General features: G+C 33.5%; 3 protein-coding genes across 9 annotated transcripts; all 3 read right to left on the bottom strand.

Annotated features, from left to right (window-relative positions):
• Nucleotides 1–1375: 1375 nt before the first annotated feature.
• Nucleotides 1376–2807, bottom strand: LOC138337005 (cytosolic sulfotransferase 5-like). Its single transcript, XM_069297858.1, has 2 exons — nucleotides 2439–2807; nucleotides 1376–2230 (listed from the first exon to the last, which is right to left on the bottom strand). Exons 1-2 carry the CDS (start codon nucleotides 2656–2658, stop codon nucleotides 1485–1487), a joined length of 966 nt encoding a protein of 321 aa, XP_069153959.1. The 5' UTR covers nucleotides 2659–2807; the 3' UTR covers nucleotides 1376–1484.
• A 164-nt stretch (nucleotides 2808–2971) lies between these two features.
• On the bottom strand, nucleotides 2972–8820 carry LOC101257370 (uncharacterized). 6 transcript variants are annotated; one of them, XM_019214040.3, is made up of 11 exons: nucleotides 8651–8820; nucleotides 8436–8529; nucleotides 7645–7704; nucleotides 7266–7367; nucleotides 6808–6884; nucleotides 6312–6435; nucleotides 5945–6009; nucleotides 5115–5184; nucleotides 4766–4841; nucleotides 4019–4109; nucleotides 2972–3421 (listed from the first exon to the last, which is right to left on the bottom strand). In XM_019214040.3, exons 1-11 carry the CDS (start codon nucleotides 8765–8767, stop codon nucleotides 3293–3295), a joined length of 1005 nt encoding a protein of 334 aa, XP_019069585.2. In that variant the 5' UTR covers nucleotides 8768–8820; the 3' UTR covers nucleotides 2972–3292. The 6 variants fall into 6 exon arrangements, with proteins under 6 accessions (XP_019069585.2, XP_069153957.1, XP_019069584.2 ...); XM_069297856.1 differs by having other exon boundaries at nucleotides 2972–3418; XM_019214039.3 differs by having other exon boundaries at nucleotides 8436–8532; nucleotides 8651–8805.
• A 439-nt stretch (nucleotides 8821–9259) lies between these two features.
• Nucleotides 9260–13432, bottom strand: LOC101258456 (uncharacterized). Of its 2 annotated transcripts, XM_004239054.5 has the most exons (7): nucleotides 13236–13432; nucleotides 12117–12215; nucleotides 11534–11563; nucleotides 11245–11346; nucleotides 10928–11035; nucleotides 9901–9955; nucleotides 9260–9780 (listed from the first exon to the last, which is right to left on the bottom strand). In XM_004239054.5, exons 1-7 carry the CDS (start codon nucleotides 13430–13432, stop codon nucleotides 9727–9729), a joined length of 645 nt encoding a protein of 214 aa, XP_004239102.3. In that variant the 3' UTR covers nucleotides 9260–9726. The 2 variants fall into 2 exon arrangements, with proteins under 2 accessions (XP_004239102.3, XP_025886870.1); XM_026031085.2 differs by lacking the exon at nucleotides 11534–11563.

Here is a 13432-nt window from a genome sequence, read left to right as displayed (position 1 = left end):
ACCAAATGTGGGGATTAGACATAGCCCAATCTGTGTATACATGACCGGGTTGGTTCAGATTTTCTAAATATCAAACCAAATTAAAAATTTTAAACCAAACCTACACAGTATTTGGTCAAGTCCTAATGTTAAAAGGATAAGAAATGAAACTTTTAGGATAAGAGTTTGTTAGCAACTTTGACATTAGACATTCTACATTTTTTTAGAGGAAGTGTGATCTATGAAAAATTAAATTTTTCTTTTGGTTTTTAGTGTTCTTTTTTTAGAGAAAATCTCTTCTCCGTATTTGTAAATTGTTTACGAAGAAGACGGTCAGTGATTCATATCATATAGTCGATATCAACTCGTTTAGATGAGATGTATAGGTGTCGTAATCTTATACTTATTTTTTATTTTAACTTTTATGGTCAAAATAGAAATTAATCGGTTTTACACCCATATTCTAGTTTAAGTTTTCTAAAACGTGTTCATTTATTCATACTTTAACTTATTCTGTAAAATGGAATTAGGTTTATGTAAAATTCTTGTTATGTATATGGAGGAGTATTATTTTCCAAAACCTAGCTTGACAATCAGAAGTTTGTGTTCCTCTGTGTCTTTATATATATAGCACACAAAAATTTCGGCATTACTTTATAATAAAAACGAATAGTCGGATGCACAAAATATGATCTCACGATCAGACACGTCTCATCTCAAAAGAGAGGAGTCATGGACAAGCAAGGCAATATTAATTCAATTATAAGCTTATGCTTTATTGCATTGTTATTAAGCCTAATTACTTCCCAATCAACACTGGACAAATTTAAGCTTCACTAAAACAATGTAGAGGAATGATAATATATATTAAAGCTTAAGTATAATTACTTCCCAATCAACATAAAGCTCACTCCAGAATATATTAAAATTTCATGTGTGGATAAAAACATTACAAAGGGTAAATTTTTATAGGTGTCAACTAGTAAGAGATATTTTAATACTCATATCTTACAAATAACTAAAGACTTGTGAAGATGGTTAAAAACATTTAACTTTATTATTTTCAACAACCTTGACTTATTATCCATTCGGATGAAGTAATAGAAAGCTTGTTAAAGTAGAAATTATAAGAAAGAAGTATTAAAAACACACTTAAATTTGACGTGAATTATTAGTTTCGTTCTCGAATTATTGACAGCTTTGAAAACACCTGTTGCTACTTGAGTAACTAAAACTTAAATACACATCCCATCTTTGCCACATGGGTGAAAAACATCAAGAATTTAAGGTTGTTTTCAACACTTCTCTTGACTTTTTACTAAGAGTCCCACACTCGTATAAGAATTTGAGACCAGTTGCTATGTTGTGTGGCAGATCGAGGTGTACTTAAGTTGAATTAGCCAAATAGATGGACGTTTTTAAAACTGTCAATAATTCAAAAATGATACTAATAATTCACGTCAAGTAGTTCAAGTGTGTTTTAAAAACTTCTTTGGGTACAAGTATCAGAGTTCAAGGCCACTCCCTTGAAGCTTCAAGTTGGTAATCTTGTCAAGTTGCTCTTCCATTTCAGGTTTCATGTAATTCTTCCAATCCCCAACAATCCCTTTTCTGAAAAATGCACTATTGTGAAAATTAGAGACGATTGATCCACTCTTATTAACCTCCAAGTTCTTAAGCCTCTCCAAGCTACACTTGTTCAAAACTATCTCCAAATCCTCTTCATTACCAAAAGGTTTTCCAAGAAACAAGGCTATTTTTGCCACCTCTTTCTTAGGGTCTATCTTCAAGTCTTCATACTTCAAGAATAATATTTTTTGAGGCTCTTTTTTACTTTCTTCCCAATATTCAAGAACATGTTCAAAAAAAGGTCCATACAGATGTTCACCTTTGCAAAAGTGCTCCACAACTTCTTCTAAAGGAGAGAGATCTTCTAAACGGTTACGACTATTGATGAAATGCCACATAGAAATTAAGGTATCTTTAGGATTTCTTGTTATGTATATAATCTTGCAATTATTCGAATTTTTGATTGAATCTGGCAAAACTCTATAAGGTAAATGAGTGTGAAATAATCTTGGAGAGGGCATTGTGTATAGATCATGAGTTAGAGGTTTTGAATAATAATCCATGACCTCTATTGTTGGAACATAGAAATGAGGATTATCCTTAACTAAAAGGTCTTCTTCTTCTACCTCTTTATTACCAGCTTGCATGATGGATACACATATGGCCTTGAGCCATGTTGTACCTGCAAGACAAACATTAGACATTAGAATGAAAATATGTAGTTTTGTTTTTTTTGTCGATCATTGATATGTAAAAAGTTACAATTTGGGCTTGACAAAAATATATATTTGATGAAAGGTAGACCTAAGAGATATATTTTTCCACAAGAACATAAAATACTTGATGAGTTCATTAATCAAATTGAAATCAATTGATTAATTAATAAAAACCTGTTTTCATGGAAGATGCCAAGAGAACATCATTAGGTTCTGATTTGAAGGTTGCCTTGAAGACCATGGCTGCCTTTAAAATGATAAGAGTGGACCAAAACCCTTCCCACTGATAAAGTTGAGAGTTATTCCAAAAATGATCAGTTTTGGGCAGTTTCTCTATAATCCTCTCTATTTCTTCATTATTATTCACAATTGGTGATGATTTTTTCTCACTCATTTTATGAATAGAATTAATAAAAATAGTGGTAGTTTAATTGGCCAAATGATATATGTGTGTCTATATATAGGGGAAGGAGGTTGGAATCATTTTAAAAAATATTTACACAAACTACTCAAACTTAATTAATCAGATGTATAACATCTTGCATTTTGTGATTCTAGCATACTCCATAATATATAGGATAACAAATAGATCATAGAGTATAATTATTCTTGGACTTTATAGAGAAAGATTTGAAAAAGATTTCCATCACGAGTTAATTTATGATTTAATTAGCAATGAAAATCGACTAAATGTAAAGTCATCCTAATTGTGTTCACCAGTAGCCCAATCTATGTATTAATAATAATGAAATTCTGCAGTTGGGTCATCCGCGCATTGCGGAGTTTCTAACACTAACACTAGTAAAATGAAATAAGAGCAATAAACTGTCTCCATTTCAAAACTCATACACTTGGCATTTACAGCTGGTTTTGCAGGGACACTAAGAAATTAACAGTAAAGAGGATAGAGATACCGTCTGTTTACAGCAGCAACAGCGACACCAAATCTAAGAGACTAAGCCATCTGATTCATTCAAATCGTAATACCTTGCTCCGAGAAGCCTCTTATCTCTGCTGCTTTGTACTCTTCATTTTCCCCGCCTAGTAGCCCTACTAAACATGTCTTTGATATTAAGAGAGTTGGTTTCCACTTTGATCTTTTTAGTCTGTCTTTTGTTCCTGGTAGTCTTCTCCTGACCTTCACTCTTTCCCTCCTGCTGATTTCGAAAGATAAAAAAGGAGTGATGCACAATGCAAACAAAAAACTGGAAAGTAAATAAATTAAGCAGAAATCTTATATTTATAATAGACAAGTTCATGGCTATCTGTTATGATTTGTTTACTGTTACGTCAGCATACTAAGCTGCTAATAGAGTATATCATTGCCGAAGCAATATAATATTTCTCTATTTAAAGTGTGCATCAACAATACACATACAAGTATCTTTTACAGACTAACTGTGTGCATCAACAATACATGTACAAGTATCTTTTACAGACTAACTTTCTGGAAATCCTTCATCTGCCCAAGGAGGAAACAAATGGAAAAGAAGAATCCCTAACATCAATAATGAGTTCTTGATGGACATGTAGGCTTCGCCCAAACATAAATTGCAACAAATATTGCAGTAGGCTAGGCCTGGGAGAGAAACATACGGTAAACGTAAGATTCAAATTTGATCTTTCTCGTGATGCATCAAGACAAGGTGATAATATTCTGGCACAGTTAATTATTCTTGTTCCTGGTGCCGTAGAAAATACATACTAATCACCAAGTCATGGGATTGGAACCAGTTTAATAGCGGTTGTCTTACCTGTTCGTGATTGAAGGACTCGAAACTATAATCCATTGGTGATGAATGCATTTCAGAATTTGATGCTTTTGTGTCCTCTTGCAAGTCTATGCTGTAATCATAATGATAACAATAAAATGGTTATTAAATTAGAGGAGAACTTAATGTTACATCTTCAAAACAATTAGAGAACTTGTAAAGAGAAGACATGGGATTTTTACCACATAGCCACCACTGATATAAAAATGTACTCTCAGTTTGCATCAAGAGGAAATTAGTTTAAGTAGGAACATAGAACCCGTAAACAAGACCAGCCGGGCCCCTTGTCTAAGCCAGAAAGTCCATCCGTGAATTGTAACTCATACAACAGCATATTGCAGGCTAGCCATAAAGCAGATGCATAAACATGGTAATACCGAATTTTACAATTGATTTTTAGTGTCGGAAACATATCCATCCAGATATCATCTTTATATATTGGTAATTCATCTTCAAATTTGTCACAAGAAAACTCATGGTATTATGAAAACAAGATGGAGGTTTACTCATTAGATAGTTAATTCAGAAGCGAAATGTGAACTAACATTATTCATAACACTGAGCATGTAATAAGAGAATAGGTCCTGAAAGTTGTTGCCTGCATCGACTCACATTGCATTTTTGTCTTTTAAGATAGTGTGTAAAAGCATAACCTCTATCTAAGGATACCCAGAATAACTTAAAAACAATCAGAAAAAAACTCAGCCATTTATCTGTTAAAGGATATACCTTAATTTGCTGCAGAGGAGCTTCAACCAAGGCTCTTCCTTCAAGTACTCTCCAACTATAGATACTGCATCAGTTACTGTTTAATTCAAAAAGCATTAATCAGTATAATCTTTTAGCATTCATATAGACGTGACAGCAAATCACATATTTAAGATGATAAGTGCGCTGAATTGGCCAAACAAACTTGTTTCCTGGTTCTTGAAACCAAGGATACATTAAAGATACTTGAAGAGTTTCTCAAACAAAGCACGATGCGAAAAATGTCTTTGAAGGACCATAATTGGCTATGAGAATCATAATCTTTAAGGGTAAAAAGTTTAACAAACACATTATTCAAAAGATGACGTACATATTTCTTTCTTATCTCGAGCAGCATAGTTCTTATCCAGTGTCAACAATGTCTTCTTCAATTGTATTACCTACAAATATGTTAAAAGTTAAAATAGAGACATGAACAGAATGAAAATTGTGTCTGACAGACTACTCAATCTGTAAGATGGATAGACCATTGTAAACAGAGAAGAATTTACAAGACGCTACCAAAATATAAAGAACACCTCAAAATAGAAGAGATTATTAGTTCCTTTTATGTAAGACTCTGGTTGGTTTCCCTTTGGCCTTTGGAAATAAATGACTTAGTTATTTTACACCCAAGTTGCATCATTTCCATTTGAAAAAGTCCAAGTACGCGCTAAATGATAACGCATGCACTATGGCGCAAAGCTGTTTCTCTTAGTTATTGTAAGTTGTTACTGAAGCCTAGTGACAGGGCAGGTAGAAAGTTATACCATTGCAAATAATTAAGTACACTTACACTAAAGTGGATCAGAGTGGCAGCCAGATCATGTGGAAGCAAATTTCTTATATAACTATGTGGACTACATCATACTTATCATTGGACCATCTTCAGAACTCAATGTAGACATAACCAACGGGAGATCCATCTACAAGCTTTACTATTACAGGCCATTAACTGGAACAAGTTATAAGTGGATTTTCATACTTTTTACAGATTGGAAAGATCAGATCCCGGAGAGTCAATCACAAGAACTCTTGAACTTCTAATTTCCAAAAAGTTATGATTTTTACTCTGAATGCTAGAACATGATCATCACAGCACATTGTTTCAGAGCAAAAAAAACCACCCAATACATGGGCTTGTGAGGGATGAAGTCTGACCTTCAAGCATAACCACTTTAGCACCTTCTCATCATTAAGCCTGAAAAACTTTGTCATTCCTACATCTGTGGACAAAAAACAAGGGAGAGGGATGGACATCAATATTAAGAATTAATTAACTTGGATTAGACATTCACCACCAAACCAAAAGTAAATGTTATAGTTTCAAATGTTTTATGAATTACATCATGTTAGATTTCAATACCATTTTCATATGTTTTTCTTTACACTTTATTTGCCAAACAACTTTAAGTCAGATACATGGATAATATATCTATTGAATACTCCATAAAATATGAGATGTCATGCCATATATCGTAATACGACCAAAAAGAAAACTGGAGATAGGATGACAGTATATTATCACCTTTGACATCACAAACCACTTGCATGCAGTTCTCAGCAATGGAAGAAAGATGCTGATATCCAGGATAGCCTACAACATAAATGATTTCATCCACTTGCCTAAACTTTCCTGGATCATCATTTTTCTGCATTTATCACAATAAACAAAAGAGCAATTAGAAACCAGCTTGTCAAGTGGCAGACAGTTGTCTCTTGCAAATGGTGCATTCAGCAAAGGAAACTCAACCAGCCAAAAGCGAAAGAAGATATCTGAATCTTACGTAGTCATTCAGAAGAAAGAGAGTAATAGAGTCACCTATATTGTAGACAGTTCTTACAGTCAAATTAAAGTAGTTTACAAGCTATTCCTTTTCTCAATAAATAATATATAAAGCAACAATGCATGTGAAATACACACTTTCAAGTATTACACTTCTCTACTATAAACTTTTTGCTAGTAGTTTGTTTATATAGGAAACTTAAGAGAGATAAATCACTCAGAAGTTAGAAATTAATACCTTCATTCTTGCTTCATCAAAAATAGGCAACAGGACAAAAACTGGATCGACTGGAGTTGCAGTATACAAACGACCATCTGTTTTGAGAAATAAATGAGTACAGAAGAACTACCAAGAAAGCACTAACAATTCCTCTAGAAATCATGACTAATAGCATTGACGGATTCGAAGAGTAGAAGATATAACCAACAGGCTTCTCTAGAAAGAGTACAAGAGGATAAATATAAGATAATGAAAGGCAAATTGAGATGTTGAAGATATATTTAATAAAATAAAACTGTGCTCTCTAACCACTTAAACTTTAAGATGAGATGGTTACACACTTATCATTCGTAAACATATAGTATTCCTGTAAACTATTACCTTGAAGAGATTGATTCGTCAAGACAAATTATGAACCACGAGGGCAAGTACGGATTTATCAAATTTTTTTAGACCAAGCTCGGACAAATGTTTACCTTCACATACATAATCCCCAAGGAACCAAGACCCATAAGATTGCTTGAACCAGTGAAGTTCTTGAAGAGATTCATCAACACAAAGGTAACATGTTGCATTTCCTGTCACAAAAAGAATTTTTTAAAAAATTATATCAATGCTACTGGACTATTAATACAATCATAGTGGCAAACCAGTTCCCACAAGATAGTATGGCAATCAGCAAGAGGTTAGAGTGGTTAACAAAAAATGACCTATAGCAATTTCGATACATCCACAAAAACAATATCTCAAGCCACTGCCATGAAAGCATTATAACCATAGGAAAAAAGTAAACAAAAATACACATAACTGAAGACATCTCAAACAAGCAGCTGCATGAAAAGTGCAGGGATTTACCAGATTTTGGATGTCGGAGCGATAAAAGCTGCTCTACCTTGTTCCCATCCTTAGAAGGCTCTGCAATGTCAAAGTGAGCTTGATATTGCATTCAAGTGTGTATAGAAGATTCTAGAGCTGTATCTAAGAGATTGACATATGATTGTTCCCATGTACCAGCAACACAGCAAGAGATGTCGAGATGATTTCTTTCTTTCTTTTTTCGAAAAGACTTATTTATTTCCATAATCAAGATTCGACTATATGATAAGTGTATCAGTTTAACGACATATCTGGAAGAGCCAACAAGTCTTGAAATCTTCAAATCCATCTCCATCCTTGGAGATGAAGCTTACATGTAGCTACTGAACCTTAAGCAGCAGTAACATACATGCTTGAGACACTCCTTCAGATTCCAAATGGTTGAAAATACTCAAAGAATTGAAATATCGCACACATAATGAACTCAATTTGCCCACCAAATTACAGGCAAAGCAGATTTCCTATGGTGTAATTATTCAATCAAGAATCATTGTGCCCAATTGAAAGTTTCTTCCTTTTTTGCTAACAAAACATAATGAAGGTGTTATAAACATAATACTATGTCTCTAATCTCAAAAGACAAACAGCAGTAAGAAAAAAGACACAAACTCAAGCCAAGAGATATAAATGAACACTCACAAACAAAAAAAGAACCATATACCCAATTGAAAGTTTCTTCCTTTTCTGCTAATAAAACCTAATGAAGGTGTAATCAACATAAACTAGAGGACAAACACAAAAAGAAAAGAAATGTCTAGTAAAGGAAGTACCTTTTGCAATAAGAACACGAGCTTCATCGAGACCTTCCCACCAAGCCATGGAACTCTTTCTGACACAAGAAAAACCTCTAGGAGGAGAACAATTCTGCTAATCAGTTTTTGAAAAACACAATAATACAGTGAGATTAGTAAAGATACAAAGCATTAGAAACTACAAGAAGATATAAATGGGTGTAGGGTTTTTGAAGGAAAGAATGGAACTTTACCACTGGATGGAAGAAGAAAGGAGCAATTTTGCAGAATAGCGTTGAAGAAGAAGAAGAAGAGATTTTGCAGAAATTTGGAATTGGCGCCGAAATTAGTGGTGCCAATGTCAAGTCCATTCCTCACCCTAGTAAAGGGTACCATTCTAATAAAAAGTATTTTCTTTTTAAACGTTAGAATATATTCTCACGAGTCATGTAGTTATTAGTAATACAGAAAAATAATTGTATGTGTATTATTTATCAATTTAAAACATTACCGATATTAGTTTTAACATATTAATAATTTTTTCATAACGAACAACCAAAAGATCCCTAGTATTTAGAGTTGGATTCAAAAAGCTAATGAAGATACTACTTTAGTCTTTTCTGTGGATCTTTCTCTAAGAATGGAACGAACCAAGTTAATTTATACGAGAGTTAGGAATAAAAATCAACAATTAACTTACTGCTCCCAAAGACGTGGAACACTGATTCTCTAGTCAAGACGTGGGGGTGCTAGAAAACCAAACAAATTTTCAATGTGTAAGCTTGCTATGCTATTTGGTAATATACCATTCTTTTATTGGTTTGATCTTTCTTTCTACAACAGATAATGAAAAGAATTCACAATTTAACCTCAACAATGAATTTGATTTCATGATACAATAATTCCATACAATTTAACCGCAACATTAAATTTAATCTCATGATATAATAACCCCGTACAATTTAACTTTGACTGTGAATTTGATCTCATGATACAATGATTCCATATGAAACGATATGAACATTTGATCTAACTCAACCACGAAAATGGACAATAAAAAATGAGGGTAAATGAACAATATAAAATGAGGGTCAGACATCAATGGTTGAATCTGCCTCCAACTCATTTTACTGCATCTCAACAAAACAAAACTTTACAGAAACACACTAACATTGACCACAAATATACAAGTCACTAGGTGGTGTAAAGGATTTTAAAATCTGCACTGCTCTTTCAATGGATAGAAGATTATGTTGGCTTTGTTCTTCACTTTTTGGGTCCCTTATCGCGGTAAATCCCCTCTTCTTTAGCAATTTAAGACGTATACACCTTAGTAAGCTCGTTCTGGTGGAATCTGGAGCAACTCACGGATCCCTTCACAAACCTGCATTCGAGTTTTTTAAATTAAATATTAATCAAAGTGTAATTTAATCAAGAGCATAAAAGAAAGGTCCGGTTTATCTCTCACACGACTTCATATTATGTGAACAATTGAAACACATACCATCTTGATCTGGGCCTTAATTGATGCAACTAGACGTGTATATTCCTCTATTTGCCTGCACATTTGATTGCAAAAGATCTACATTTAGTTTAAGGCAAGAAACATGGCTCAGAAGAATATCTTTTGAACTGTTGAACAGAGTGTTTCCACTCAAAACATGGAAAAATGAAAGAAAACATGCGGAGAAGGTTTTTCCTCTTTTTTGAATGTGAAAGGTTCAAAAACGCACCCATCATTCACTTCCATCCACTCCAGAAAAAAAACAAGAGCTGAACTAGTTGGTTCCAATACCAAGAAACTTAAAGTGAAAATAGAGAAGAAGGGGGAGCAAAATAAGCACAAACATCTAAGCTGATTAGACATTAATATTCACATGCTCATATTCGATCTTCCTATCTTTTAATTAATAGCAGAGTCTAATTAAAGTTTATCCAAACTGGAAAACAAAAAACATGCTTGAGCAGAATAATTTGGACTTGTTAGTTGAGTTATGCTGTCATTGGATCGTAATTAAGGTGGTAGTTCAGGAGATTTTAGCTTTACCAGTACTATACAAATCTCTATTAGAGTAGCCAATTTTTGCATAAACAAGATTTTTAGCTTTTCCTTCACAACTTCACGGCTTGAGTTTTTTGAGAACTTTTATGACTCTGAATTGGTGCATATTCCTCCACCTAGCCAGACTCAGTCCATTGCATGGAAAATGGCGTGATGGCTATTAAAATATGCTACTAACTACATGCCTTTGGCACTGGCGTACCTTTTCATCTCCATTTATTCAAGTGCCTGACTTACCAGTAACTAGATTTATGAAACACATCCTATCTCTTCTGATTAGCAAGAAAGAGATCCCAACTCTACATCCTATTGAATGCTCCTTGAGGTGTTTGATCTACTTTTAAGATGGCCAATTTATATTTATCATTGCACTTATTTTCCAAATCTTAAGAACAGAAGATGACTTTAGTTAATTTAAGTCCTCAAATGGAAATAAGACACTACTGATAGAAGCAAAGATTAGTAATACCTGGCTAGTTTCTCCTCCCTTGCTGATATATAATTTAGAGCTTCTGACCAAGTAAACTCCACATGAAATCCAAGTCCAACATCAACAAATATGCGTGTTGTATCTGGGCTGTCAGATCAACTCAGGAAGAAATATCAATATGCAGTGGATGAAAATACCGAGGTATTTGAAATCATCAAGATACAGATTTTCAATTGTAAATGAAAAAAAAGAAGCAAAAAGTATCGATACATATTCAAAAAAAAGTAGCCATCACTTAACTATTATATATTCAATAATTTTCTACAAACATTTAAATAAAGATTAGAAAGACTTACACATCAGCTTGCAGGTATACTTCAGAGCCAATATTAACCAATGTCTTCAGATTAGTTACATTGTTCTTCTCCAAATTCTCTATATTACGTCTTAAATCAGAGCTAAGAAAAGATATGGTTAAGAAAACTATGTAGACCTCATTCCAACGTCAATTTCCATATAAGTAATTAAATAATTCATCAACTCACATGCCTGCAAGTGCAAACTACTACTAAAAGTCTGAAAGACTGAAAAAATGATCTAACTATATGTTGGTAATGTAACAATATAATAACATGAAAAGGATACAAAATCTTTTGTTGTTCAAAAACCTTGTCCCTGTAGCCATAAAGTGGAACGCAACAAGATGAAACAAAGTTAGGCCACCATAAGATTTTGTGCAGAAAATCTTATTACATCTTTTTTCATACATAGGTAACTTTAGCAATGTTGGGTGTAAATCATTCCATTACTTCCTATGCAATGTTTGGAAGTCCCCGTTCTTCAGACATATAAATGTTAAAATTTATGTGTATGACAATGCGGATTTAAGCCCCATTTCGATGACCAAAAAATAACCAGGACATGAATACATTTAGTTAGTTTTTATTCCACTACACAATTGGACCATTAATACAACATGGCAAATAAGTTTTGAAAGAACATTCTTAGAACCACCAAAACGAGAATATTCTTGAAAAGACCTTTTATCTAAAGGTCATCAAAGATCCATTCCCATTAATAAGACAAGTGTTTAGTTGAAAAACATCTTTCTCATTCAAGGAAAAGGGTTGAACAGTAAATGAGATAAGAAGTCCCCAAAACAAATAAATGTATATGTAATAGAAAACGAATTCAGGAAAACTTTAGTGAATGATATATTTATTACTACCGTTCAGCAATTGCATGAACAAGATCTGGTTTCAGACGGCGATCAATAAACTCCTCAAATCTCCTTACTTTTTCTTGTTTAATAGTGTCCATCGCAATCCTATTACAAGATAAAATCATGTTAGAAAAAACTTAACCATCATATCAAAGATAAGACTACAAGAAACTAAGACGTGAGATGACTCCAGCATCCGAAGACAGTGAAAAGTCCCTGTTAGAACCCTAATTTCCACATAGATTAGAGTTTAAAGTGCCATGTCATATGATCATAGATTTTACGCCATTTGGCATTCTTATCATGGCCTTCTTTCACTAAGCGAGAACCTTTTCCAATTGAGGATCTATCTATATTAAGTTTTTTTTTCCCGCAGGTGTTAATGCTATAATCTTCCTAAAATGTGAATGAAGAAAATGACACGCCTTGCACAACATCAAAAAATAGGTGATATAATAATTTATCGTATCATTTTCTACAAGTAAAGAAAGGAAATAATAAAATCACCCCTTAACTTAGATAAAATGACAACAAACGTAAAGAATGTACTTCAACACTTAATTTATTGGCAAATTATTTCAACTTTACATACTACATATAGATGGATTTGATCAAAGCAAAACTTGTGAAAAGACACTATCTCAAGAATGTAGCTTCAGATGTCATGACTATTGGTTTCAAGTAACATGTCAATTAGAATCTCTTCTTCTCTTTCTTTTACCTAGTTGGTTTGGTTAAAAGCCCTACCACACTCCACCCAATGAACCACCAATATTAGCTTAACTTCTTTTCTAATGGTCAGTATTTCCGAGTACGGACATACAGGGGCGTAAATGATTAACTAATCTTCAGTTGTGTATTCATCCTTTCTATTTGTTAATTTTCTTTGTAATGCTACATAGGGTATTACTTTGCTAAATCAAATATGGATAATTTATGCTATCACACACCATTATTGCAATCCCCAAGCCTTGAGAGACTCTCAAAGTACTCGTACCTCCATTATATAAAGTATCTATCTTTCTGCTAATACTTCACCAAAAGAGGGAAAAATTTTACTCAGCACCAATAGTAGTGCTGCATCAATAGCAATGTAATGAGAATATAAGAATAAGCCATTGTTACCTTTGTCCAAATTGAAGCTTCGCAGCAAAATCTGAGCTTTTTGCGATTGTCACCCTTCCACAGAGTAATTGGTTTCTGCAGTCAAAAATCAAATTTTTGCTTCTCATAAAGAGAAGAGGAGCCCTAAGGCGTTGCAATTTGGTGCAGTGAAAGTCTAAAATACCCTTAGAGAAACATAAATTTTCCTTTTGAACCAT

This window comes from Solanum lycopersicum, chromosome 5 (assembly GCF_036512215.1).
Source record: "Solanum lycopersicum chromosome 5, SLM_r2.1".
In the NCBI taxonomy this organism is placed as follows: domain Eukaryota; kingdom Viridiplantae; phylum Streptophyta; class Magnoliopsida; order Solanales; family Solanaceae; genus Solanum; species Solanum lycopersicum.
This window is presented reverse-complemented; position numbering and strand designations above follow the sequence as displayed.

Excerpts from the sequence above, each read along its gene's own strand:
- LOC138337005 (XM_069297858.1), bottom strand. The coding sequence starts at position 2,658 with ATGAGTGAGAAAAAATCATCACCAATTGTGAATAATAATGAAGAAATA. Across the intron at positions 2,231-2,438 it reads GGCATCTTCCATGAAAACAG|GTACAACATGGCTCAAGGCC; the intron begins GTTTTTATTAAT and ends TTTGTCTTGCAG.
- LOC101257370 (XM_019214039.3), bottom strand. The coding sequence starts at position 8,767 with ATGGACTTGACATTGGCACCACTAATTTCGGCGCCAATTCCAAATTTC. Across the intron at positions 7,705-8,435 it reads TCGTGTTCTTATTGCAAAAG|AGCCTTCTAAGGATGGGAAC; the intron begins GTACTTCCTTTA and ends TTGACATTGCAG. Across the intron at positions 6,436-6,807 it reads TTGATGAAGCAAGAATGAAG|AAAAATGATGATCCAGGAAA; the intron begins GTATTAATTTCT and ends TGATAAATGCAG.
- LOC101258456 (XM_004239054.5), bottom strand. The coding sequence starts at position 13,432 with ATGGTTCAAAAGGAAAATTTATGTTTCTCTAAGGGTATTTTAGACTTT. Across the intron at positions 11,564-12,116 it reads GTTCATGCAATTGCTGAACG|GGACAAGGTTTTTGAACAAC; the intron begins GTAGTAATAAAT and ends TTATGGCTACAG. Across the intron at positions 9,781-9,900 it reads TTAAGGCCCAGATCAAGATG|GTTTGTGAAGGGATCCGTGA; the intron begins GTATGTGTTTCA and ends ACTCGAATGCAG.